Genomic DNA, 27,720 nt, shown 5'->3' with positions numbered 1-27,720 from the left:
TTGACACGGAATGCATACTGGAAATTATTGATCGCTCCTGTCTCAGATCAGAACACTTCCATGTTGTTCAGTAGCACGATTTGTAATTCTGCCTTCTCGTCTTTGGTACTATTGTCAGTACCACAAACCCTCTCTTGTATCGCATGTCGGACGTCGTCCTCGGTGTCGTCTCGGTCATAGCGATAATTTCTGTCATCTCTCAGCACTGTTTTCTCCTTCACCAAATGCCAGTCGTCTGAACCTGTGCAGATCTTAAGGCACCACACCGGGACTTGCGCTCGTATTGCCCTATCAATGAAACGAAGCATGATGTTTTTATCCTTACGTAATGTCGCTGTACCACGTCCTAGATCCAGTATTGCATTATACTCGCGTAGAATATCGGTTGCAATAATCAACTCAGAATGAGATTTTCACTCTGCAGCGGAGTGTGCGCTGATATGAAACTTCCTGGCAGATTAAAACTGTGTGCCTGACCGAGACTCGAACTCGGGACCTTTGCCTTTCACGGGCAAGTGCTCTACCAACTGAGCTACCGAAGCACGACTCACGCCCGGTACCCACAGCTTTACTTCTGCCAGTATCTCGTCTCCTACTTTCCAAACTTTACAGAAGTTCTCCTGCGAACCTTGCAGAACTAGCACTCCTGAAAGAAAGGATATAGCGGAGACATGGCTTAGCCACAGCCTGGGGGATGTTTCCAGAATGAGATTTTCACTCTGCAGCGGAGTGTGCGCTGATATGAAACTTCCTGGAAGATTAAAACTGTATGCCCGACCGAGACTCGAACTCGGGACCTTTGCCTTTCGCGGGCAAGTGCTCTACCAACTGAGCTACCGAAGCACGACTCACATCCCGTCCTCACAGCTTTACTTCTGCCAGTATCTCGTCTCCTACCTTCCAAACTTTACAGAAGCTCTCTTGCGAACCCTGCAGAACTAGCACTCCTGAAAGAAAGGATACTGCGGAAACATGGCTTAACCCAGCCTGGGGGCTGTTTCCAGAAGGAGATTGTTACTCCACAGCAGAGTGTGCGCTGATTTGAAACTTCCTGGCAGATTAAAACTGTGTGCCGGACAGAGACTCGAACTCGGGACCTTTGCCTTTCGCGGGCAAGTGCTCTACCAACTGAGCTACCCAAGCACAACTCACACCCTGTTCACAGCTTTACTTCTGCCAGTATCTCGTCTCCTACCTTCCAAACTTTGCAGAAGCTCTCCTGCGAACCCTGCAGAACTAGCATTCCTGGCCGAGTGGTTCTAGGCGCTACAGTCTGGAACCACGCGACCGCGCGACATACAGCACTACTCCTATATGCTGGTGGAGATAGTTACCGGACATGTGATTACAATGTTGCCAAATTTTCAATGTTTAATATCCATTTATTGCTGAAAATATGCACAGGACGAAATTTTGTGACAGTCATTTTTGTGTAGCTAGTATGTGAGGAATAGCACTATGTAGTCTTAGTGTGCAAAATTTTCTTTACCCTGTGTAATCTGTTTGTTTACTAGTATTAGCATCGTTGAAGACAATTTTATAGTCAACAGACATTGCTTTAAATTTTTCATTAAGTTTAGATCTTGTTGCTAAAACAAAAAATAATTTCATTTTTGGTGGATTGTCTTCTTTTTCTTGCTCAAATAGTTTACTGTTTGATCTAATGTCAGTATTTTTTCTCGTCTTGGTGGCTCTGTGTTTTCAAACACATCATCGTCAAAATTGGAAAAATAATTTATATTAGGTACACGTTTTGGGCTTGATCTAGTCTTTTGGAATAATTTTGGATGAAATGGGAACTAATTAACTCTGATTTCCCTAATTTGCAGTAGCCTCTGAAGCTATTACTTTTAACTAAATTTTTGAGTTCAACTGCTATCATGTTATTGAGAGTTTTCACAGGGTGTGGTAAATTATGTGAAGTAATTAGGTTAATTAAATCATGTTTTTAAAATCTGCTATATACCCTTAAATTACTCCTTCTAGAATAATCACAAAGCTGAGCAACTGTAAAATCCCTCAAAGTCTGAGCCATTTTATCCTCTATTTATGTCAATAAAATTTTAAGAAATTTTTGTAAAACTAATGTTGATGAAATTTCAAATGCTGTGATTAATTAATTTCCATTAGTTTTATTTAATTTCCATTTTTGTTTATGGTAATACTGAAGACACACTTTCCATATGCTTGAAAGCTTGTTGCTAGATGTAATGTTTATGTAATAGCAACTAAAACGTTTAATTTCTTGACAACCAATACATTTTTACATCCTGTTTTCTCTTCATAATTTTTCAGTAGTTTAGGATGTTCATCACTTGGAATTATTATCAAATTTTCTTTTAATAACGTATTGAAACATATTTTCCGGATACACACATAATTTGTTTACCTTCATACAGTTTTTATGATATTCACTAACGCAGTCCATACATGAGTTCTTATATTTATCATTAGTATATTTGTGTGAATGAAAGTTATTGGTCGACTTTAGTACTCAACAGTTCTCACACTTTTTGCATGCTTCCATTTACAGAGACAATTAGATTTAAATACATCAGGCAAAATTCGAATTCATAAATAGAAATTTATATAAATAAATGAAGTCATTGTTATTGTGACCTAGAAAAAGTGTTCATATAAACTGTTTGCACTCTTCATTTTATTGCTGTCAATTCACTTTTCTTTCAAATACCTAGTTTCAGCTACTTTTTAAACCATTAAGTTTTATAAAGTTTCACGTCTTTTTGTAATAATTTTGCATCTATAATTATGGATACTTTTACATAAACAAATTTATTCACTACATTTTTGAACTATACAGATATATAGATGAAGCAATTAGAAATAATATAGATGTAGATGATACTAATGGTCTAGATGTAGATGATACTAAAACATTATAATATTTATGGGGCATTTCAGAGACTTTTGTGACACAAAATGAAAAAACATTATATTTATCAATAAACTTGGATTAAGTTTTTAGAGTATGAAAATACAAAACAAGCTATTATAAAAAAGTTGATGATAATGACATGCTAAAATTTAGATTATTGTATCTAGGAGAGATGTCCAGAAAACTCATGTAAAAATCATATTTATCAATGAAGCTGCCTTGATGAAATTTTGACTAAGCCTGCCATAGAATTTGCCTGAAATATTTTATCTAATGTATTATCATTCTAGATAAATGTTTTAATTGTAGATCTTGTCAACAACAAGCTTTTCTGTTAATTGATAAATTGTTTCTGTTAATTGATGAAGAGAATAATCCTGGTTTAAAGCTAAAGACGGAGCCAAAATTTTAGAATATGAGAAACCTCAAAATGATGTACAAATACATGTAGCTAATGAAGATAAAGCATTTTTCGATGATCTCAGCAAATGCCCTGATTCACAACTGTCTCAAAATTTAAATATTATTCTCAATGAATCTGGACTGTACAAGTTGATTTTTAAAGCAAATATGCCTCTCACAGATGAGTAACAAAATAGATTTTACCAACTATCAGAAAATATAGTGAATAAAATACTACAAGAAACTATAAAATTAAAAGATAAAGAAAATCACCATTACAACAACTAGAAGAAAAGGGAAAGGAATGTCATATTTCAAAAAGTTGTGGATCATGTGGTACATATGAAGGAAAAACAAATTGTTTAAATTGCTACATCGAAGCACTGTGCCAATAAAACTATTTTAAATTTGATGGTTTATAGTCTAAACATCATCTTTAGGAAGATTATCTGGTTATAATAGTGGAAGACCGAAAGAAGATAAAATATTTCAAGTCAGAAAATATGAATGTAATGATTATAAAAAATATAACATATGCTTACTATATATTTTTGGGTACATAAAGTAGATAAAAGGAAAGAAATGTGCAATATTCACTTCAACAGCGTAAATTTAAGCCTGAAGGATGACGTGTGTATTGGATAAAGAACAAAAGGAAAATTATAGTAAAGGATCAATTGCTTCTTTAAACAGTTTAAACAATAGTAATACTCAACATACACTTAATGGTGTTGAAGTAAATATAGCATGAATACAAGTAGATTATTTGATGAAGAAACCAATACTGCTTGTCATTGCCATGGTCGTTTTTGGCATGGTTGTACAAAAGTTTTAAAAGTGAGACAATTAACAATAAAAACATAGGTTCAATGGATGTCAAAGGACATTAACAAGAAGTGTAGAAATACGAAATTACGGATATAATTTAGTGGACATGTGAGAATGTGATTGGCTTAACTCAGCAGAGTGTAAAAAAACTTAGGAAATTGAAACAGTTACCTAAAGCTGTCGACCATGAACTCCAAGAGGTGCTTTCGATGGTGGTCAAACAAATATGACAAAATCAGGAGCTAAAGCAGGTGGTGTTAAGACAAAAATAAGATTTGATGATGTGTGTGGTCTTTATCCAGCTGTGCATTATTGTGATTATTATCCTGAGCGACAATCAACAAAAATTTGTAGACCACTATATTATACTAAAAATAGTATAGATCGATAAAATGTAAAATATTAGCACAATGAGGATTGTGTCATTCAGTTTTGGCAGTACGAATGAAATCCGATAAAAATTAAAAACTGCTTTTTTTCCAGAAGAAAAAATATATAATTGCAAATGGAATGATGATGAAAGAAGTTTTATTGGAACTTGGGTAACTGCTGAAGTAAAGTTAACAGTAGAAATGGGATATTTTAGGTGTCTATGAGGTATGGGACTGTAGAAACACAGTGCTTAAAAATACGTGAAGGATTTTATGAAAATAAAATCTCAAACCAGTAAACAAATTTTGAAAATGATGAGATGTATACTAAAACAGTTAAAGAAAAATTGGATATTGACTTTGATCCTAATAATACAAATAAAAGGCCAGGAAATCAAGCTGTTGCTAAGATATATTTGAATTCATTACAGGAAAATTTGAGCATGGGCAAAATATGAGTAAAACTGAGTAGGCTACAGTTTTAAAACTATTTTATGTGATACTACTGGATGACTAAGTTGATAATACAGATATAAATTTTATTACTGAGAGAATAGTTCACATGGGCTACAGTTTCAAGGATTGTTATCTAGAAAGTAATACAGTTACAAATATTTTTATAGCAGCATTCACCAAATCAAAAACAAGGTGTTTGTTGTCTGATAGGTTATGTATACTGGGAAAAATGTTAAATATTTTGATACAGATAGGGTAGTATACATCAGTGACGGTGAAGTCACTATAGAAAATGGATGTATGTTGGGTGAATGGATAGATGAAATATGAGGTAATAAATGGATGTACCTGGACCAAAAAGTTATTATTACTGAGAAAATGGTTGAGATGAAGTACAGCTTCATGGACTATTATGTAGAAAATAATACACCCACAAATATTTTTAGAACAGCATTCACCACATCAGTTGTAAGTGTTTTGTTGTATGATAGGTTACATAAGCTAGGAAAAATGTTATATTTTGATACAGATAATGTAGTATATATCGATGCTGGTGAAATCAATGTAGACAATAACTGCATGTTAGGTGAATGGACAGAGGAATTAGGAGATAATTAATGGATTACAAATTGGGCTTCGGCTCGACCAAAATGTTATATTTCAAGAAAAATGATAAAAGCAGAGTGATGAAGGTAAAGGGATTCAGTTTAAATTATAAGAACATTCAAAAATTGAATAGTGAATCTATGATGAGATTAACTGAGAGTGAATTGAAAGAAAAGTTACAATTAGAGTACAATCAGATAACCAGAGATGCTGATACTAGAAATTTAATCATGAAGGAAGTTAAGAAAAAATTTTTTTTCAGTATGATAAAAGACTAGTTCTAGAAACTTATGTTACAGTGCCTTATGGATATTGAAATTAAATTGATTTATTGTTTAAGAAAACTTTTGAAATAAAAATTAAAATAAGAGTTCTATATCTTCTAATGGACACTTAAAAATAATAATAATGAATTTTATGATATTGAATTTCTAGTTTAATTTTTAAATTCAAAATTTACCTTAGATTATCAATCTTTTTATATTAGAGCTATTAGTCACTGGTGCTTTGCCGCTTCCTGGTTCATTATTTTTTGAGTAATTAGTTTTTTCAGCTATCCTTTTTTAATATTTGTTGTTCAATATTACTTAATCTTTTTTGCTAATTTATACAAATGCATGTAGTATGTGGGATGTTGTTGATTTTTTGTGTAGACAATATTGTTTACTCATTAATTTGTGTCCTACTGTGTCGAACATACCCACTTAGTAGTTTTGCGGTCTATACCTTTCTTCATTGGCTGTTGAAATCTGTACCTCAGTACATGAATTAGGAGTGGCTGAGATTTTATGGAGACTCACTATTGCCTTTCCTCTCGACTTATTTTTTTAGACACCGTTATTAATATAAGCGAATCTCCATGCTCTATTTTCAGTGTTAACCACCTCTTGGAGTTAAATGAACTTGCATTTTTTTGATTATTTTCAAATGTTATTTTCTTCTCACAGACTCTTGTGCGCTACATATTAAAGCTTTATTTGTAAGAAGATCTTACAGAGTTGCCCTCTCCACTTTTCTTCACACTTTTAGGAAATGAAGGTAAGTAGACATCAGTTTCCCAAAGTAGTACAACGCAATTAAAAAAATTACTCAAGAAAAAGGCTTTGAAGATTAGAAGATTTCCATGTACTTTTAGACACAAAAATATGTGCAGTTTAGTTACAAATTCGTCAGTAGCTCAGCACCTATCCTATATGGGTTGTGATTCTGAAGTCACTCTCACTATAGTCCATTCCATGAACGATGGTGGCTTGTGCAGGTCAAGACGCAAGTGGGGAGTACATTGTTGCCAATTCCAAGCGAGAATTGCGGTATGGTCATAATCGTTATTTGGGATTCATGAAAGCATGTATCCTGCAAATTATGTCTCTCATTTGCTTGTCTAGACTTCCTCTTTTCCCACCACTATCAGCCATAATAGCTCTCAACAAATGGAATAATAAGCCACTAAATAATTCTCTATGATGACATTTAATGCACGCACTGGCTATGACATCCACAGCAGGAGACTAAGAACACTTCTGAAAGTTCATTGACTGTCGGAGAGTGCTTGACGTAGGTGCACAGAACAAGTCTAAATTTGACAGCCATCGTTTGTGACTCCATCTATAGCAGTATCCTTTTTTAGTTTCCTGAATTCCATATTTGTTAAAAATGGAACAATTATGTAATAAATATATAATCACAGTTTTTATTAAAAATGACATCATTTTTAAATTACTATTTGTATGAAAGTGCAAGCATTCACAATAACTTAAAATTTGGTACAAAAGTGTGAAACATCAAACAGAAAATCAAACAGATTTTTTTATTTCTATAGACCGATTGGTATTATCTATGTATATGATTTTTGCCATTTAATAAAAAGATTTATCAAATTTTGATTTATTTTCATATGATCGACAGTTAAAAATAAAAAGGTGTTATCTTTATTTTAAAAATATGTGATTCAATATTTGCTATTTATTTTTCCGTTTGTTAATAAGTAAGAAAGTGAATCCTAAACACCCTATGACTACAACACGATTAACGTATGCGCTGAGCTACCGACTAGTTCGTTAATATGTTGCAGGTTTTTATACTTAATAGCATTAGAAATGCTGTAGTATTCAAAAGCGCTTTTTAATTGATTTTAAGAGAAGTGTCATATTGTTTTAGGAAATTATCTGGATATTGATCTTATAGATATGAATAACATCGAAGAAACTCAGTCCACAGGGTGTTCTTGTGAGATTTGTTTGTTGAATAGTTCCACCGAGCGGTCACATAATTTCTTGTAAGATTTCCTCACTTTCAACTGTCGCTGAAATAGTCATGGTAGAGAGTTGATCTGTGTTTCGCTGTGGACTTAATTCTGCTTTTGTACGTCAGCTCTAAAATTCATTTGATATCGCACACATCCGACTAGATAATTATTTCCGCAAAATATGATAGGGCAGATATTTGAGGATTCCCAATGGGTTCACTGTACAGATGGAACCGATGGAACTAACAGTTTTCGTGATTAGCTTTGACCTGTTTAAAGTTCAGCAAGGCGATGATGGCTGCTGCCGGCTTGCGTATCGGCCTGAGGGTGGCATGTGGGTTTACGGAAAGTATTAATGGACAGGCAACAGTTGTAACATCGAGGTATTCATTTAAAAAACGAAATACATAATGTGCTATCAGAGAACAGAACTCATGGCATATATGTTTTACATATGTATGAGAAATGTTTCTTACATGTTGCGTAAACATTTGATAGGTGCGTTTTCTGGTTCTTATAGATTTCCTCACCTCAAGTATGTTCCCCGCAATCGTCAGCAGTGGAAAACTTGCAGCACAGCGGCATATGAAGGGAAAAAAACCGATCCAGATCCGACGCCTCCAGGAACGGATACTTCAAGCAATAACCTGAAATCGGAGATTGAAAAACTGAGTAAAGAAGTTTCGCGGTTGACAGAGGAAAACAAAACATTGGATGTAAGTTCACTAGTTTGCATTGTCACAGATTCAAATGATTTATGTAATTAACCTAATGTTCAGATGTTTGTTGTCATCAAGAGTTGTCTGCATTGCGTTCATCTTTCGACTGTTGCCTTTGATCTTATCTTTGACGACTGTGGACTATCCTGTCAGTTATTTGAAGATAAAATGATCTTGTAGCAACATGTTTACCTCTGTTCGGTGTGACTGTTTGGTAAAATGACAGACAATAGATCCAATCTTTTGGGCAGTATAACTGGCAAAGTCAAAATGCAAAGATGGGTGGGGGGGGAGGGTAATTGCAGGATCTTGCCTAGCAAAGCACTGTTGCTTTCAAACCAACTTTCATGTTGACACCAGCTTAAAACCTGTCCGTTTCTAATTTTTGTTGAGAAATATTATCCCAAGTGTTGTATTCAAAGTCAAGCTGAGCGTCATATTGTTGTTTAGTAGCCATGTCCTCTTCGTTTCAGGCTGTGGCGCTGAAATCAGTAAATGTTTGAGATTGACATCAGTGTCCAAACTACATTGGTTGTCAGTCTGTGTTGATGCATTTGTGGGCTAGGGTGTTATACTGACAGGACATGGTGCCTGCCCCCTCCCCACCTCTCTCTCTCTCTCTCTCTCTCTCTCTCTCTCTCTCTCTCTCTCTGACTGTCAGTAGCCCAAGGTTTGAATGAGATTGTGGTAACACATTTTTATATTTTCTACCCATATGTAGACATTTGCACCATATTTAGTGCATTTCTTGTTATAAAAACTAAAACTACAAGATTATTTCAGAAAGCCAAATTATATAGTGGAAGAGTCTGATTATTTTAGTGCTTGTTACGTTTGTATATCATACATACGCTGCTAAAAATGCAAGGAGTTGTCCGCTAAATAAATTTAACTCAGTTTGCATGTGTTTAGTCTTTCATTCCCTTTATGTAACTAATTGATTTTATTTTTGGTGTTGAAGCGACCAGGCGAAGCTAATGTTGCATGCTTATTGCTCACCAGTTAAATGGACACAATCCTCCCATCACAACCATAGCTCCACCAAGCCATTTGTTTGTGGTCAGTTAACCAAACCATTACTGCTCCGATTCTTGGCTAACCAGGTGGGTCCTGGTAGTCCTTTGGAAGCTTCTGCTGCCACTGTCCGTTTATCAGTGCCATCATGTTGTGGCCCTGTGCTATTGTACTCACTGGGCAGTGATTCAGAGTGATGCAGGTGGCCATCGCCTACAAGCATTGGTACGTGCAGGTGCTAATCCATTCTCTCTAAGCCGTGTGGACCTCCAGTGGTTGCCCTGTCCAACATTGTTCCCAAACCACCCTTGCTACGTGCTCTGGCAGTGGTCATCTCATCAATGATATATATTGGATTTACAAACTACTTATATATTATTTCTTGCTGTCAGTGGTTCATCTACCTACTCTTGCGAACCTTGCAACGCCAAACAATAATTGAATTGACTATAACTAACATTTTTCCCGGGGGCATGCAGCTTTACTGTATGATTAAATGATGATGGCGTCCTCTTGGGTAAAATATTCCGGAGGTAAAATAGTCCCCCATTCGGATCTCCGGGCGGGGACTACTCAAGAGGACATCGTTTCCAGCAGAAGGAAAACTGGCGTTCTACGGATCGGAGCGTGGAATGTCAGATCCCTTAATCGGGCAGGTAGGTTAGAAAATTTAAAAAGGGAAATGGATAGGTTAAAGTTAGATATAGTGGGAATTAGTGAAGTTTGGTGGCAGGAGGAACAAGACTTTTGGTCAGGTGAATACAGGGTTATAAATACAAAATCAAATAGGGGTAATGCAGGAGTAGGTTTAATAATGAATAAAAGAAAATAGGAGTACGGGTAAGCTACTACAAACAGCATAGTGAACGCATTATTGTGGCCAAATTAGACACGAAGCCCATGCCTACTACAGTAGTACAAGTTTATATGCCAACTAGCTCTGCAGATGATGAAGAAATTGATGAAATGTATGATGAGATAAAAGAAATTATTCAGGTAGTGAAGGGAGACGAATATTTAATAGTCATGGGTGATTGGAATTCGAGAGTAGGAAAAGGAAGAGAAGGAAACGTAGTAGGTGAATATGGATTGGGGCTAAGAAATGAAAGAGGAAGCCGCTTGGTAGAATTTTGCACAGAGCGTAACTTAATCATAGCTAACACTTCATTGAAGATACTAACCCTGGAGATACTAAAAGGTTTCAGATAGATTATATAATGGTAAGACAGAGATTTAGGAACCAGATTTTAAATTGTAAGACATTTCCAGGGGCAGATGTGGGCTCTGATCACAATCTATTGGTTATGAACTGTTGATTGAAACTGCAGAAAGGTGGGAATTTCAGGAGATGGGACCTGGATAAACTGAAAGAGCCAGAGGTTGTACAGAGTTTCAGGGAGAGCATAAGGAAACAATTGACAGGAATGGAGGAAAGAAATACAGTAGAAGAAGAATGGGTAGCTTTGAGGAATGAAATAGTGAAGGCAGCAGAGGATCAAGTAGGGGCTAGTAGAAATCCTTGGGTAACAGAAGAGATACTGAATTTAATTGATGAAAGGAGAAAATATAAAAATGCAGCAAGTGAAGCAGGCAAAACGGAATACAAACGTCTCAAAAATGAGATCGACAGGAAGTGCAAAATGGCTAAGCAGGGATGGCTAGAGGACAAATGTAAGGATGTAGAGGCTTATCTCATGAGGGGTAAGATAGATACTGCCTACAGGAAAATTAAAGAGACCTTTGGAGAAAAGAGAACCACTTGCATGAATATCAAGAGCTCAGATGGAAACCCAGTTCTAAGCAAAGAAGGGAAAGGAGAAAGGTGGAAGGAGTATATAGAGGGTCTATACAGGGGCGATGTTATTGAGGACAATATTATGGAAATAGAAGAGGAGGTAGATGAAGATTAAATGGGAGATATGATACTGCGTGAAGAGTTTGACAGAGCACTGAAAGACCTAAGTCGAAACAAGGCCCCGGGAGTAGACAACATTCCATTAGAACTACTGACAGCCTTGGGAGAGCCAGTCCTGACAAAACTCTACCTCTGGTGAGCAAGATCTATAAGACAGGCGAAATACCCTCAGACTTCAAGAAGAATATAATAATTCCAATCCCAAAGAAAGCAGGTGTTGACAGATGTGAAAATTACCGAACTATCAGTTTAATAAGTCACAGCTGCAAAACACTAATGCGAATTCTATACAGATGAATGGAAAAACTGGTAGAAGCCGACCTTGGGGAAGATCAGTTTGGATTCCGTAGAAATGTTGGAACACGTGAGGCAATACTGACCCTACACCTTATCTTAGAAGAAAGATTAAGGAAAGGCAAACCTACGTTTCTAGCATTTGTAGACTTAGAGAAAGCTTTTGACAATGTTGACTGGAATACTCTCTTACAAATTCTGACGGTGGCAGGGGTAAAATACAGGGAGCGAAAGGCTATTTACAATTTGTACAGAAACCAGATAACAGTTACAAGAGTCGAGGGACATGAAAGGGAAGCAGTCATTGGGAACGGAGTGAGACAGGGTTGTAGCCTATCCCCGATGCTATTCAATCTGTATATTGAGCAAGCAGTAAAGGAAACCAAAGAAAAGTTCGGAGTAGGTATTAAAATCCATGGAGAAGAAATAAAAACTTTGAGGTTCGCCGATGACATTGTAATTCTGTCAGACAGCAAAGGACTTGGAAGAGCATTTGAATGGAATGGACAGGCTCTTGAAAGGAGGGTATAAGATGAAAATCAACAAAAGCAAAATGAGGATAATGGAGTGTAGTCGAATTAAATCGGGTGATGCTGTGGGAATTAGATTAGGAAATGAGACACTTAAAGTAGTAAAGGAGTTTCGCCATTTGGGAAGCAAAATAACTGATGATTGTCAAAGTAGAGAGGATATAAAATGTAGACTGGCAATGGCAAGGAAAGCGTTTCTGAAGAAGAGAAATTTGTTAACATCGAGTATAGATTTGTCATGAAGTCGTTTCTGAAAGTATTTGTATGGAGTGTAGCCATGTATGGAAGTGAAACGTGGACGATCAATAGTTTAGACAAGAAGAGAATAGAAGCTTTCGAAATGTGGTGCTACAGAAGAATGCTTGAAGATTAGATGGGTAGATCACATAACTAATGAGGAGGTATTGGATAGAATTGGGGAGAAGAGGAGTTTGTGGCGCAACTTGACTAGAAGAAGGGATCAGTTGGTAGGACATGTCCTGAGGCATCAATGGATCACCAATTTAGTACTGGAGGGCAGCATGGAGGGTAAAAATCGTAGAGGGAGACCAAGAGATGAATACACTAAGCAGATTCAGAAGGATGTAGGCTGCAGTAGGTACTGGGAGATGAAGAGACTTGCACAGGATAGAGTAGCATGGAGAGCTGCATCAAACCAGTCTCAGGACTGAAGACTACAACAACAACAATAATAACTAACTTGAAACTTTTGATTCTTATACTTTTGTGACATACTAATGGGTGGGTGTATGACTAACATGGACTAATCTTTATTCAGTCCCCTTTTTTTTACCCCTCTATCAGCCAGGACACTGAAATGAATTAAATATTAAGTTATTATTTCCCTTACATTGTGACACTACTTAGCTAGGGTGCTAGATACACAGTACCTGTGTGTAAGCTGTGCCTTAGTGTTGAGAAGCCAATCCCACCCAGGTATGAATGGGGGCACATAGTCGTAGCACTACCATCACGAACTCACTCAGAGCCTGCTTTCTTATTGGCTCGCTGCTTTTTCCAGCAGTGTTCTGGGCTCTAATGCTGTGTAGTGGCAACAATGGTATGGTTCTTTCCTTATTAATTACCTGTAAGGTGCCCAGTGATAAAGCTGAAAACGGTTTCCAGAACAGCTCAAAAACTCTTTGTTTATCATTGGTAGCTGACTACAAAACTATTCGTATCTTCTTCTAACAGAGCTTCTTGGACGTCATATCCATACATCACCACTCTTAATTGTCATGGTTGATTATTCCAGCTAGATTCTTGTAGGATCATGTAAGAAATTATTCTCTCTTTATCACCCTCTTGCACATGCTGGTAGCCAATTGGTCCTGTTCTGTACTTTCCTCTCCTGTTTTCATCAACAAAATATGTGATATTTGCAGGAGAAACTGTTCTACAGGTAGACTCCACTACAACCATATCCTACTGTGTGTATTTGTGTTTTGGCTCCCATTCATGCGGTATTTATCCCTTTTTTCCCAAATGTTTGGAATTGCCACAGGCTTCTCAGATTTCCTCATATAATTTTATTATTAGTAGTGTCACCCAGTTTGCATGTGTAAAAGGTTCGTTTAAGTATTGACTGGTTTCCCAGTTCCTGGAGAAAAACCCTTTCGAAGCCCCTGCAATTTTTCTGCTGTATATATGACCTTGAAAAGCTGAGCCTGAACATCATTTTGCTTCCAGAATGAGATTTTCACTCTGTAGCGGAGTGTGCACTGTTATGAAACTTCCTGGGAGATTAAAACTGTGTGCCAGACCGAGACTCATACACGGTACCTTTGCCTTTCATGGTTCGAGTCTTGGTCTGGCACACAGTTTTATCTATCTCCCAGGAAGTTTCATCATTTTGCTTATTTGCGACCAGAACTAATTAACACATTTGCTACCGAACTCTTTGAGATCATCAGAATTCCACTGCTTGTAGTCCCCAAGACAATGCTTCTTTTTGAAACCAACTCAACACATGACTTATCTTTCATTCCACTTCAGTGGCACCAGGCCCTCATATTATCTTAAAAATGATTCTGGAAGTAACTTTTCCTGTACATGAAACAGCTGTGTTGCACATACAGTAAAGAAGCACTTGCAGTTGCTTCCATATTCACTAAATGGCAGAACAGATTCATTCAGTGCTCGTGTTGCAGCTGTTGCTACATTGTTTATCGTCCTCGTTGACTAAGAAATCATAGCATGGTAGTGTCCCTAACTCCATTAACATTTCTTTGCAGTTTTATGTTTGGGTCTTCCGATCCTACCATTACTAGATGGTGGTTCTGTCCCATGATGTTACAATGTGGCATTTCACATTATACATGCACAAAAAGGAAGAAAACAGAACATTAGCAGTAGTTTTCTTTGTATGTTTTGGAATGCAGGTTGTGGTGGCAAACTGATATGTAGAGTTGCCTGAGATCTAGTCAAGTTCGAAAGGCGATTGTGAGCTGGTGAAGTCAACAAATCTAAGTTCTTAGTAGTTTTGAAATACTGGTCTGTAGTGTAGCTTGAGCCCTTTGTTTGATTGAAATGTGACAGTTTGCTTATGAATTAGTGAAGTGTTATCAAATACTTACGTTAATTACTATGTTGCTGATAATGCATCTCCTTCTCTACCAGCTGATATTTAATTCCATCATTTGTTGGAGTCAATTCAACTGTGAAGTTGGTAGCAATAGCCCCAACTTGTTTCAGGTGCTGCTTGATATTGAGGACTTTGTACACAGTAATTCATTTTGCAGTGGTCTTGGCTAAATGATACACCATTTCATTAAATACATCTTGCCTTTCAGTTTGTCCCTTCATGTTATGAGAACCTTTGATTTATTGTGCTGATTATTTACAATCTGCTCATGCTTTTTGTGTTTATGCCTAACCTCGTTCAGTTGAGCTTCTGAGTTAAACAACGTCTTGTATGGATGTGTATATGCAGGATGATTAATAATTAAACTTTCAAACTGCTGTAGAAATAACACCACTGGTCAGAATGATGCCAAATTGCAACAGAATATTATCAGAGAAAGGGACAATGTATGTCAGAAGAAAAATAAATAGTTACAAAATGTAGCAATAGATGGCGTTGTAAGCATCATAATTTAAGTGATCGACTACGAATGACAAATGAATCATACAACAGTGCCTAAGGTGTACGTTTGGCGTTAAACAAACTGTACTGCTCAGCGTGCATGGATGTACAGGTGTGATACTGTTAGTTGCGTAAGCTCAACCATCACAGCAAGGTCATATCACATTGCATGGGAAAAATTGGCTTTTAGTTGTCCTGTGGCAAAAAACCGCATAAAAAGCATCACTCACATCAGTTTTTAATTGTCCTGAGGCCAAAAACTGCAAAAAAAGCGCCGGCCGTGGTGGTCTCGCGGTTCTAGGTGCGCAGTCCGGAACCGTGCGACTGCTACGGTCGCAGGTTCGAATCCTGCCTCGGGCATGGATGTGTGTGATGTCCTTAGGTTAGTTAGGTTTAAGTAGTTCTAAGTTCTAGGGGACTGATGACCACAGCAGTTGAGTCCCATAGTGCTCAGAGCCATTTGAACCATTTTTTTGCAAAAAAAGCATCACTTGCTTTAATTGTTCCACAACTGATCAAAGTGTTTCTGGGGTCACTTTCAGAATGTGTTGCGCAGTGCATACCTTCAATGCACCTAAGTTTGCAATTGGAACACTGAACACAACGTCTTTCAGATATCCCCACAGCCAGAAGTCACAGGGATTAAAATCAGGTGATTGGGACGGCCAAGCTGAAAGGAAATGGAGGCTGATAAATCTGGCATTTCCGAAATGGCACTTCAGCAGCTGCTTAACTGGATTTGCAATGTGCGGCGGTGCACCATCTTGCATAAAAGTGATCCCATCCACACTGTTGGAGAGCTGGAATGATGTGGTTGCGCAAAAGACACTCATAGCACTTACCAGTGACGGTGCAGGTAACAGGACCGGAAGCACCTGTCTCTTTGAAAAAATATGGCCCTATGCCATAAATATGGAGCCATAAACCTGCACCAAGCAGTGATCTTTTCAGGATGAAGTGGTACTGGTAGATTTGCGTGTGGATTTTCCATTGCCCATATTCGACAGTTCTGTGTATTGACATAATTATCCTGTCATATGGAAGTGGGCTTCGTCTGTCCACAAAGCCTTCCATGGCCAATCATTGTCCACTTCCATGCAAACAATAAATTCTAAAGCAAACGTCTCTCTTGCTGGCAGGTCAATGGGAAGCAACTCGTGCACATGGGTAATTTTGAATGGATAGCAAAGAGGGATGTTTCGTAGGATTTTACACACTGTGGTCACAGGTATGTCCAATTTTTGGGAAATTCTCCGTGCACTACATGTTGGCATACGACGACACGTCTCCTCCTTCATTGCAAGGGCCATTGCATACACTGATGTCGAATCAATTCACACTGATGTTGAATCAGTTCATTTCCTTCCTCTACCAGGTTGCACACCAAAAGAAACCGTCTTTTTGAATTTCTGAATCATTTTCTCCAGACCCACAGCAGTCATTGGACCAACACCTCTTTTTCAAACCATTCAGTGCCTGGAACTTCTGCAGAGCAATGTGTGCACAATCGTCATTCTTGTAATACAGCTTTACAAGCAGAGTGCGATCCAGCATTGAGAAGTTATGGCGAACGTCGCAGACGCGAAAGGAGGATAAGCCATGTACCCAGCGTGTTTATACCAATTTCAGTGGGTCGTGCGCATAACAGGTGTTTTGATTTACGTATTCTGACGCATACAGTGCCATCTGTTGATCAATGTTCACACTGTTTTTTTCCTGCCATACGTTTTTCCCCCTTCTCCAACAATATTCCATTGCAAGTTGACGTCATTCTGACCAGTGGTGGTGTTTCTACAGAGTTTTGGAAGTTTAATTATAATCGCCCTGTACTTTCAGCTTACTATATCATTTGATTCCATGACTACAGCCTCTCGTAGATAGGAGTCCCAAGTTTGCACCACCTACATTCTTGCAAAAGTATTTAACCTGTGAGCTTCTGCTTTTGTATGCTCCAACAAAATTTTATGCTGAATAAGAATACAATTGACTTTCAATAATTTGAAACTCCAGGGACTAGGAAAAATGTTCAAATTAGTGTGTCCAGACAATTGAGAGGGACAGAGGAACACATTCTTATAAATGAGTGTGTGATTGAAAGTAAATTGTAGTACATACATGTGACATACATATGTACATTCATCTTTATTTTAATAATGTACAAAATAATATGTATGTACATGATGATGCAAGTGTTGGACATCTTTTTGCCCAGCGTGGTGCCCCAACTCGACATGGCATGGACTCAACAAGTTACGGGAAGTCCACTCCAGAAATATTGAGCCATGCTGCCTCTACAGCTGTCCATAATTGCTAAAGTGTTGCCGTTGGAGGATTTTATGCATGAACAGGCCTCTTGGTTACGCCCCATAAATGTTCAATGAGATTAGTGGTGAGTGATCTGGGTGGCCAGATCATTCACTCGATTTGTCCAGAATGTTCTGCAAACAAATCGCGAACAGTTGTGGCCCGGAGACATGGCGCATTATCCATATAAATTCTATTGTTGTTGGCTGCAAATGGTCTCTAGGTAGCTGAACATAACTATTTCCAGTCAGTGATCAGTTCAGTTGGACCAGAGGACTCAGAAGTCCATTCCATGCAAAGACAGCCCATACCATTAGGAACCCCACCAGCTTCTACAGTGCCTTGTTGACAACTTTGGTCCATGGGTTTGTGCCACACTTGAACCCTACCATCAGCTTTTACCAAGTGAAATCAGTAGTCATCTGACCAGGCCATGGTTTTCTGGTCGTCTTGGGTCCAACTGATGTTGTCATAGGCCTAGGATAGGCGCTGCAGGCGATGTGCTGTTAGCAAAGACATGCTCTTCATTGTAGGTTTAGGAAGGACCGGTCCACCTTCAATAACCTGGCTCTTGTGGAAGCAGCTGCAGTGTAGGCTTTCTTGCATCGGCGTCATCTCCTAGATATATTTTTTGACATTGAAAAGGCCCATGATACTACTTGGATATATACAGGGTGTTTCAAAAATAATATACCTATTTCGAATGCCTATATTTATTAAACATTAAGACATATAGATATGAAACTGTGTACACACACACACACACACACACACACACACACACACACACACACACACACACACACACATTTATGAACCTCTCAAGTTCAGAGTACAGATGTTCAATATGTCCTCCATCAGTGACATGAGCAATATCATATCAATACTCAAATTCCTCCCATACTCGGGCAAGCATGTCCTCCGTCACTGATGTTATGGCAGTACGGATCCGGTTCTTCAACTCTTCCAGGTTCTGTGGGAGTGGTGGTACATAAACATTGTCTGTAATGAAACCCCACAGGTAGAAATCAGAGGAAGTCAAATCCAGTGACTGTGGAGCCCAACTGAGACTTGCTACGTTGCCAGCTACTTGACGACCAATCCAACAGTTTGGTAGAGTTTCATTCAGATATTCACGCACTTGACAAATCCAGTGAGGGGTGCCTCGTCTTGTTGAAAAATGAAGTTGTCCTTGTGCAGCCTCGAAAACAACTAGTTATATAATATAGCGAGATACTGCTGAACGTGGGCTATAAACACGTGATCAGGATATTGTACAAAACACATTGACTTTGGGCAAATCTCTTACATGTTCAGTGGCTGCATGTGGATTCTGTAGGCTCCAAATTTGAACATCGTGTTTGTTCACCTGACCACTAACATGGAAAGTCGCTTCATCACTGAGCACGATGCGTTGTGCAAAAGTGTTATAATTGTCAGTAGCATCAAGAATCTCTTTACAAAATGCCACACGTTTGCGTTTGTCATCAGTATGTAACTCTTGCAGCTTCATAACCAACCAACATCTCTGAACACACCAAATTATTATTGTAGGCAGTTGTAACTTCCAACTGGCACGAGGAGTTGATTTTGAAGGACAACGTTGGAAAGCATTTGTATTCGTGCAACATTTTCTTCAGGAACATGAGGGTGGCCAGGACTCTTTCCTTTACATACATATCTTGTATCTAGAAACTGCCGATACCATCTGCAAGTGTTCAACCCATTCGGAGGATCAATTTGGTACCACAGCCTGAAACGTCTTTGCACTGTAATCACGGAATTGCACTTCGCAAACTCAAGAACACAAAATGATTTCTGCTGCGGAGTAGCCAGTTTAAACACATGACGGTTACCAAGCAAAACAGAAGACAACTGAAATCTAGAAGCTATTAATATAAACTAGACTATGTATTTGTTTCTCCAATGGCCAAGCCAAGGCACAGCTATCAATAGTTTGGACAAAATTAAACTTTTGCAATACGTATATTCTTTTTGAAACACTCTGTATTATCCTTGGGCAGCTCCACGAGTTGTGTTTTCAAGGATGTCTCCTTCCTATCACCATGCTGTTTTCGATATCAAGTTAATGACACCTTACGTGATCATTTTGAACAGGGAATTGTCACTCAAGGTAGTGTTTTAAGTGTAACGATGTTGATCATAGCTGTTAATAGTACTATGTCAGTAGTTAAGTGCCTAGAGTCTGATTAAAATTACTTGATATGACACTTCATGGGCTGGAGCTGGTTTGTTTCAATCAGAGCACTCAATGTCATTTCTGAACTGTCCGCTGTTGCCAAACTGTCGCAATATTGTCCAGTTCACCTTGTACAGTTTTCTTTGTTGTTGTATTTGGATCCCAAATCCTGGATCTGGCCCTCTAATTTTGTATTTCATCATACATGGAATAACACACACACACACACACACACACACACACATATATTCCGTACACAGCAGTAGCCAAACACTACTAGATCCTTCTGCACAAGACGTGATTCAGCATCACATATACAGTTATTATAATCACAGAGATCGATTTACATTAAAAAAGTTTTGCATGAGATTATGTGAAGCCAAATTTTTGAAGGTTGAACTCAACATGGCTACTGCTCTATGACCGTAAACGTAATGTTTTAGCTTAGGAGCTTCTTGGAGAAGGTCACAGACTTGAAACTCGTGAAGGACAGCAATATTTTTTATTTCTAAACCTAATTAAGACTTTCATTGCTATTTTTCAGTTAATTGATTTAAATCTAAGTTAAAAGCTCTTTGTCCAGTGATGACATTTCTTTAAATGATTTAAGCTGACTTTTACTGTAGTAAAATGATGAAGGCTTATGACAATCAGTGCCATTTTAGTCACCAAAAAGAAAAAAGAAAGAAACAAGCACTTCTTGGTGCCTTTCACAAAACTTATAAAACACAAATTAGTTCAGTCACAAAACTTTCCGAGAGCAAACTAATCACTGGTCCAGAGATTAGCATAGGCCTGAGGTATTCCTGCCTGTCATAAGAGGGACTAAAAGGACTCTCCCACTTTCTGGCCCTAAAACTTCAGGTCCCATTTTATGGTTTGAGTATCCCTTCCCAAATTCTTCAGAAGTGCGGGTCATTTGGGGAAGGACACCTTACACGGTGCAGTTATCCATAGTGCCATTAGATTCGATCTCCTGAACCTCTTCTTGTCATGGCTTTGATTCTCCACCTGCAATTCAACTGTTTGGCCACTTTCCGGGGTACATCATCATCATCATCATCATCATCTTCTTCTTCTTCTTCTTCTTCTTCTTCTTCTTCTTCTTCTGTTGTCTCGTGTCCTCTTTTGCCCCCATGACAATATTGGATTTCTCTGCGCCCAATATCCAGCACGTTAGCCAGTTCGTTGTAGTGGGACCGTCATGTACCCATTTGGTGGTAGCCCCCTGACAACACAGGGATTGCACTGCTGATGTCTGAGCTTTAAATACCCCACGTATGCCAAGGAGTAGATGCCGGTGTTCTTGGGGCATCAGGACCCCCGGCAATGGCCCTCATGCCAGGTGGCCTTTGCTGTGACTGAGTGGCGCCCAAGGGGAGAGCCCCTGATCAGAGTGGGTAGCATCAGGGCGGATGACCCGCAATGAAGCGGACCAAGTCATCTCTTGCTTGTGACCAAATGGTGCCAGCAGTCCCTAAGAAGGGAAAGATTGAATACAATGCTGACAGGTATGACCCTAACTCATTTCCATCCCTCGCTACAACATGCGAGGAACATAGGGCTACAGAAAGAAGAGAGCCATATTCGCCTCGGTATTTCGTCTGTAACAGAATGGATGGGGACTCCTTTCGACCTACAAAGCCTCAATTATTTGTTGAAAATCTCGAGGACAAGTTTGGGGAAGTCACAGTGCAAGATGAGAGATGATTCAGTCTTGATGCAGACAGCATCCCCAGCCCAGTCTTGGGCCGTACTCGCCTGTGACCAGCTGGGTGATATTCCTGTTTCCGTCACTCCCCATAAAAGCCTCAACATGGTCCAGGCGATTATTTTCCATCATGGCCTCTTCTTGCAGTCTGATGATGGGCTTTGCACCAATTTAGAATGGCGGGGTGTTCATTTCATCTGGCGCATTTATAGGGGACCCAAAGACAGTAGGGTTGGTACTGGTGCCTTCATCTTGGCCTTTGAGAGTGATTCATTGCCTGAAAAGGTCAAGGTGATGGTTTACCGCTGTGATGTTAAACCATATGTCCCTACCCCTATGCGGTGCTTCAAGTGCTGGGAATTCGGGCACATGTCTTCCCACTGCAATTCCAGTGCCACACATCAAGACTGTGGACGTCCACTGCATCCAAATACTCCATATGCGCCTCCTCCCACTTGTATCAGCTGTGGAGAGCACCACTCCCTATGCTCGCCAGACTGCACAGTACCCCAAAAGGAGTGGAAAATTATGCTGTATTATACCCTGGACCGGCCGACTTTCTTCAGTTGCTCCCAAAGCACCTACTTCGGGAGCAATACACCTCCCCCCCCTCCCCCCCGCAAGTTCAGGGGACATCAGTGCCACCCCCCCCCCCCCCCCCCAGCTGGAGAAGCAAGAGGCTCCTCTGGCTCCTCTCGTGCGGAAGGGGTCCCTTGGGTCTCTTTCTTCCGAGATCTCCACTAATGCCACAGCAGACACTCGCCAGTGGCTAAAGGAGCCAAAATATGCTGGATGAAGAGTTTCATGGTCTTCCTTCGTGCCTGAAGCTACTTCGGAGAAGTCCTTAAAGCAAGCCCCTAAAGAGAAGTGAGAAGGCAAGCACACCAAGTAGTAGTCTGCTAAGAAACAGGACCCTCTGGTGGCCCCAACACCACCACTCCCTACTGGTTCTGCATCCATGGATGAGGTGGAGATTTTAGTGTCCCCTGAGGACCTGGATCTCACCGATGCCTCATCTGCAATGGCAGTGGATACAAATACTCGACTGGTGGCAGCAGGTGATGCTGACGCATAACTTGCTTCTTTGGTCACTACATGCCTTCCCCGATTCTGGAAGGTGTCATCATCCAGTGGAACTGCGGCAGTTTTTTTCTCCCACCTAGCTAAGTTACATCAACTTTTAAGCGTTACACGTTTTTTGCATTGTCCTTTAGGAAACCTGGTTTGCTGCAGTGTAGGCCCCTGCCGTCTGTAGCTTACTAAAAAAACTGTCGTGCCTGTGACACTCTGTCAGTTGGAGTTTGCATCTTTGTCCTTACCTCTGTCTGTAGTGAACCTGTGCCCATTCAAACACCTTTAGAAGCTGTGGCTGTCAGGGTGAGGACAACACAGGAAATTACCATCTGTAACATCTACCTCCCTCCAGATGGTGATGCATCGCCTCATGTATTGGCTGCACTCATTTTGCAACTCCCCCCGCACCTTTCCTCCTTTTGGGTGATTTTAAAGCCCATAATCCTTCGTGGGGTGGCACCAAGGTTACTGGTGATGGCAAAGATGTTCAGGACCCACTAACTCAACTCAACCTTTGCTTCCTAAATACAGGTGTCCCCGCACATTTCAGTGTGGCACATGGCACCTGTTCAGCCATTGATCTCTGTTTGCAATCCTGGTCTTCTCCCATCTGTCCACTGGGGAGAGCACATGATGACCTGTGTGTTAGTGACCGCTTTCCACTCTTCCTGTCCCTACCCCAGCATCCCCCATCTTGATGCATGCCCAGGTGGGCTCTTCCCAAAGCTGACTGGAACACTTTCACAACTACTACCAAGGTTGAGTAACCGTTGCATGCCACCATCAATGAAGTGATCCATGCCATCACTAATACCACTGTTGTCGTGACTGAATCGGCAATCCCTTGTTCCTCCAGTTGCCCCCAGCAGAAGTCGGTGCTGTGGTTGTCGCCGGAATTGCTGCGACCATCAGTCTATAGGCGGATCCTCCAGTTTCATAAGCACCACCCCTCCCTGGAGAACCTTATTGCCTTCAAATGGCTCTGTGCCCACGTTCGTCTCATCAAACGAAGGAAAAAGGAGTGTTGGGAATGCTATGTCTACACCACTGGAATGCGAACCATCTCCTCCCAGGTTTGGACCAAGCTCCGCCTACTTTACGGCTATCAGACACCTACAGGTATATCTGAAATTTCCACAAATGGATCTGTATCTGCCAATCCAGATGTAATTGCAGAGTGTCTAGCTGAGCATTATGCTTGCATCTCTGCATCTGGGAATTACCACTCAACTTTTCATCTACTCAAACAGAGGGTGGAAGATAACACCTTTCGTTTGCTCCATGCCATCCTGAGCCTTGTAATGCTCCCTTCAGTGAGTGGGAATTTGTCAGTGCCCTTGCTGACTGTCCTGACACATCCTCTGTCCCAGACTGCCTCCATTCTCAAATGCTGAAACATCCGTCAGCGTGTTCCCAATGCTAACTCCTTGCCAGCTTCAACCGCATCTGGAGCAATGGCAAGTATCATCATTCCAGTGCTAAAGTCCGGGAAGAACCACTAGATGTCAATTGCTATCGTCCTATCAGCCTCACCAGTGTTCTGTGCAAGCTGCTAGAACATATGGTGAGCCAACGGTTGTTTGCTCCTTGAGTCTCGGGGACCTCTGGCTCCATCCCAGGGTGGTTTTCGCCAAGGACGCTCCGCCATTGACAACTTGGTGCACCTGGAGTGAGCTATTCGATCAACCTTTTCCCAGTGACTACACCTTATTGTTGCCTTTTTTGACCTGATGAAGGCCTACGATACCACTTGGCGACACCACATCCTTGCTACTCTGCATGAGTAGCTTCTGATTTTTATACAGAACTTGTTGTTGCTCCGCACTTTAAGAATTCTCATCAGTGCTTTCCACAGTGCAGTCTGTATATGAGACAATGGGGTCCTGCAGGGCTCTGTCCTGAATGTCCCACTCTTTTTAATTGCCGTCAATGGTCTCGCAATAGTGGTAGGATCATCAGTGTCTCTCCTCCTACATGCTGACGGTTTTTGTATTTCCTTCTGCTCCTCTTCCATTATTGTGGCTTAATGGTGGCTGCAGGGAGCTATACGGAAGGCGCAGTCACGGGCTCTCACTCACGGCTTTCAGTTTTTGGCTGCCAAAACTTGTCATGCACTTCTGTCGTTGTTGTACCATCCATCCCCATCCAGAATTTTATATTGATGACCAACTGTTAGATGTAGTGGAGACTTACCACTTTTTGGGACTGGTATTTGACACCCACTTAACTTGGCTTCCCCATCTATATCAGCTTAAGGACAAGTGCTGGCGGCACCTTAATCTTATTCGATGCCTGAGCCACACCGACTGGGGCGCTGATTGCCCTACACTGCTGCAGCTGTACAAAGCCATTGTCCCTTATTGATTATGGGAGGGTGGTATGGTTCAGCATTGCCTTCTGCACTGTGTCTGTTGGACCCTATCCACCACTGTCGAGTTCGCCTCGTGACGGGATCCTTCAGAATGAGCCCAGTGAACAGCTTCCTTGTGGAAGCTGGAGTTCCTCCATTGCAACTCTGGTGGCAACAGTTGCTTGCAAATTATCTCTCCCACATTCATGTTTGCCTCGCCATCCAAATTACCATCTCCTTTTCCCTAACACAATGATCCATCTTCTGCAACGGCGGCCCCGAGCTAGGAATTCCTTCATCATCCATGTCAGGTCGCTTCTTAATGAACTTGACGCTTTCCCGTTACCACCTTTATTGCGGGTCCACTTCCGTACACCTCCATGATCCATACCTCGCCCACGGCTTCAGTTGGACCTATTGCAAGGCCCCAAATGCTCAGTTCTGCCTGAGACCCTCCGCCAGCAATTTCTCTCTCTTCTCGGCAAGTTTGAAGGCTCAGAAATAATCTACACAGACAGATCAATTGTTGACATCTTGTTGGCTTTGCTTACACTCACTTTGGCCATACTGAACAGCACTCCTTGCCAGATGGCTGCAGCATTTTCATTGCAGAGTTGGTTGCCATCTATCGCACTCTTCAGCATATCCTCTTCTGTGCCACTGAATCCTTCATCGTCTGTAGTGATTCCTTAAGCATACCACAAGCTTTCGATCAGTGCTTCCTGTGACATCTTTTGATAATGATTATCCAGGAGTCTCTTTATGCCCTCTGCAACAGTTACTTTCAGTGACCTTCATTTGTACCCCAGGATACGTCGCTATATCGAGCAATGAACTCGCTGACCGCCTGGCGAAAAAGGCGACCGGTAAACCATCTCTGGAGATTGGACTGCCGGAGACTGATTTGCAATTGGTCTTGTGCCGAAATGTGGGGCAGTTATCCATGCGAGACACTTGAAGGGAATCTGTTGTCATTTGCCAGCTCCACATTGGCGAGGACCCACATCAGTGTTGCTGTGGCTCACCTGCGACTGTCGTCGATATCTTGTTGGATCGCCCAATTTTAGCCACTCTGCGGCAGACTTTTAACCTTCCCAGCACCCCACCTAGGTGTTGGGGTGACAGTGCCCCAACAGCAGATTTAGTTGTAAATTTTATTTGTGAGGGGGATTTTTATTGTACCATCTAAGGATGGGCATCTTGCGTTCTCTAAGGCCTCCACTTTCTTTCCATTTTAACTATCTGTCACCCTTTCTTTGCATTTGTTTGTCTTCGTGCGTGTTTTGTCTTTTCCCTATGTGTGTTCATCTCACCTAGTCCTTTTGGGATGGACATTTTAGTGTGTTGCAAAGTGGCTGGCTCATCCTCTTATTCTTGTGATCAGCCAGCCCAGACCAGCTGCTCTATAGTTTTAATACCTTCCTGTACCTTCCCTTGTAGTTTACATTTTCCCCGTTTTTTGTTCATTTCTCTTGTTTTCTCTTTCGGTTTTGTTTCCCCCCTTTTATTTCCCCAAACTTAATTTGGGTGTTGTTTTACCTTGAGCCTTCTTTGTGTCAGGAAAAAGGGCTAATGACCCTGTAGTTTGGTTCCTTTATACCCCAAACCAACCAACCAATCAACACTGGAGAGAAACTGACCGTTCAGAGGAAATAAATATTTCTTCAACAGTGATGATAAAAAATGTTTTGGCTGTATTTTCAGTAAGTCTTAAATAATGCTGTAAAATAAGTTTTAGTAATGTAAATGTTTCAGGTGTAACAGGGACCTCTCATAGAGAAACAAGCTTTGAGTCATCAACAGGCACTGAGGTGGGTGTGTGTGTGTGTGTGTGTGTGTGTGTGTGTGTGTGTGTGTGAGAGAGAGAGGGGGGGGGGGGTTCGATGAAAATTGGTGGGGAGCGAGGTGTGTGTGCAATTTAGAAGAAAATGATGGAATGAGAGGTTTTGTTGAACATAGGCACAAATGGGCCAGCAGTTTATTAAGTACTAGCTGACCTGCGACTTCAAATGGGCTTTGGGCATATTGGTAAAAACACATTGTAATCCATTGATTTTTGTTTTGTTTTGTGTGTAGTTTAATATGGTAAGCTCAGAATGTAAGAATACCAGGTAGTGCAGATTTAATGATTCTCTCTCTCTCTCTCTCTCTCTCTCTCTCTCTCTCTCTCTCTCTCTCTCTCTCCCCCTCTCCCCCCCCCCCCCCCCCCCCCCCCCTCTTCTCTCTCTATATTGGACATATACACTAACACAAGGAAAATTGGCACCGAAAATATGTGAATAACCACTTAAAATGGACAAACCTGTACCTAAATCAATACAAAATAGAACTGGGAAAATAGGAACCTAACAGTTTATTAGGTGCTCCTAATAATATAGTAACCCTAAGCCTATTCTGAATTGATTTTAGTCATCTGTTATAATAAGTTATTAGATATTTTACCAAATCTTTCAGTAAGGACTTATCTTCGTCACATGATGTTATGAAGTAGAACTTCATTGTTGCAGTGTTGCTTACAAAATAATCCTCAAAAAGTATGTCTGGAATCACAATGTCTGATACAAAGTTTTTCTTTAACTTGCAAGTTTAAGAGCTAACACACATGTGCCAATTTTGTATTGTATTTAAAAAAATTACTTACAGTGTTTAACATAAAATGAGGAAACCACGGATTCATATAGATATAGCAATGGCCGTAACGATTGTTTCATTGTAATTTT

The 27,720-nt window shown here is 40.3% G+C and overlaps 1 protein-coding gene and 1 non-coding gene across 2 annotated transcripts in view; one reads left to right on the top strand and one right to left on the bottom strand.

The window, feature by feature from the left end:
* Positions 1 to 769: 769 nt before the first annotated feature.
* Positions 770 to 844, bottom strand: Trnas-cga. Its single transcript has one exon. It is a non-coding gene; the product is annotated as a tRNA-Ser (tRNA).
* A 7,067-nt stretch (positions 845 to 7,911) lies between these two features.
* Positions 7,912 to 27,720, top strand: part of LOC124788341 (grpE protein homolog, mitochondrial) — a 52,951-nt gene continuing 33,142 nt past the window's right edge. Inside the window, exons 1-2 of the mRNA XM_047255601.1 lie at positions 7,912 to 8,187; positions 8,325 to 8,520. Of these exons, the coding sequence (XP_047111557.1) occupies positions 8,096 to 8,187; positions 8,325 to 8,520 (288 nt within the window). The 5' untranslated portion in view covers positions 7,912 to 8,095. The remainder of the gene's footprint in view (positions 8,188 to 8,324; positions 8,521 to 27,720) is intronic.

The sequence above is a fragment of the Schistocerca piceifrons genome, chromosome 3, assembly GCF_021461385.2.
Source record: "Schistocerca piceifrons isolate TAMUIC-IGC-003096 chromosome 3, iqSchPice1.1, whole genome shotgun sequence".
NCBI lineage: Eukaryota > Metazoa > Arthropoda > Insecta > Orthoptera > Acrididae > Schistocerca > Schistocerca piceifrons.
This window is presented reverse-complemented; position numbering and strand designations above follow the sequence as displayed.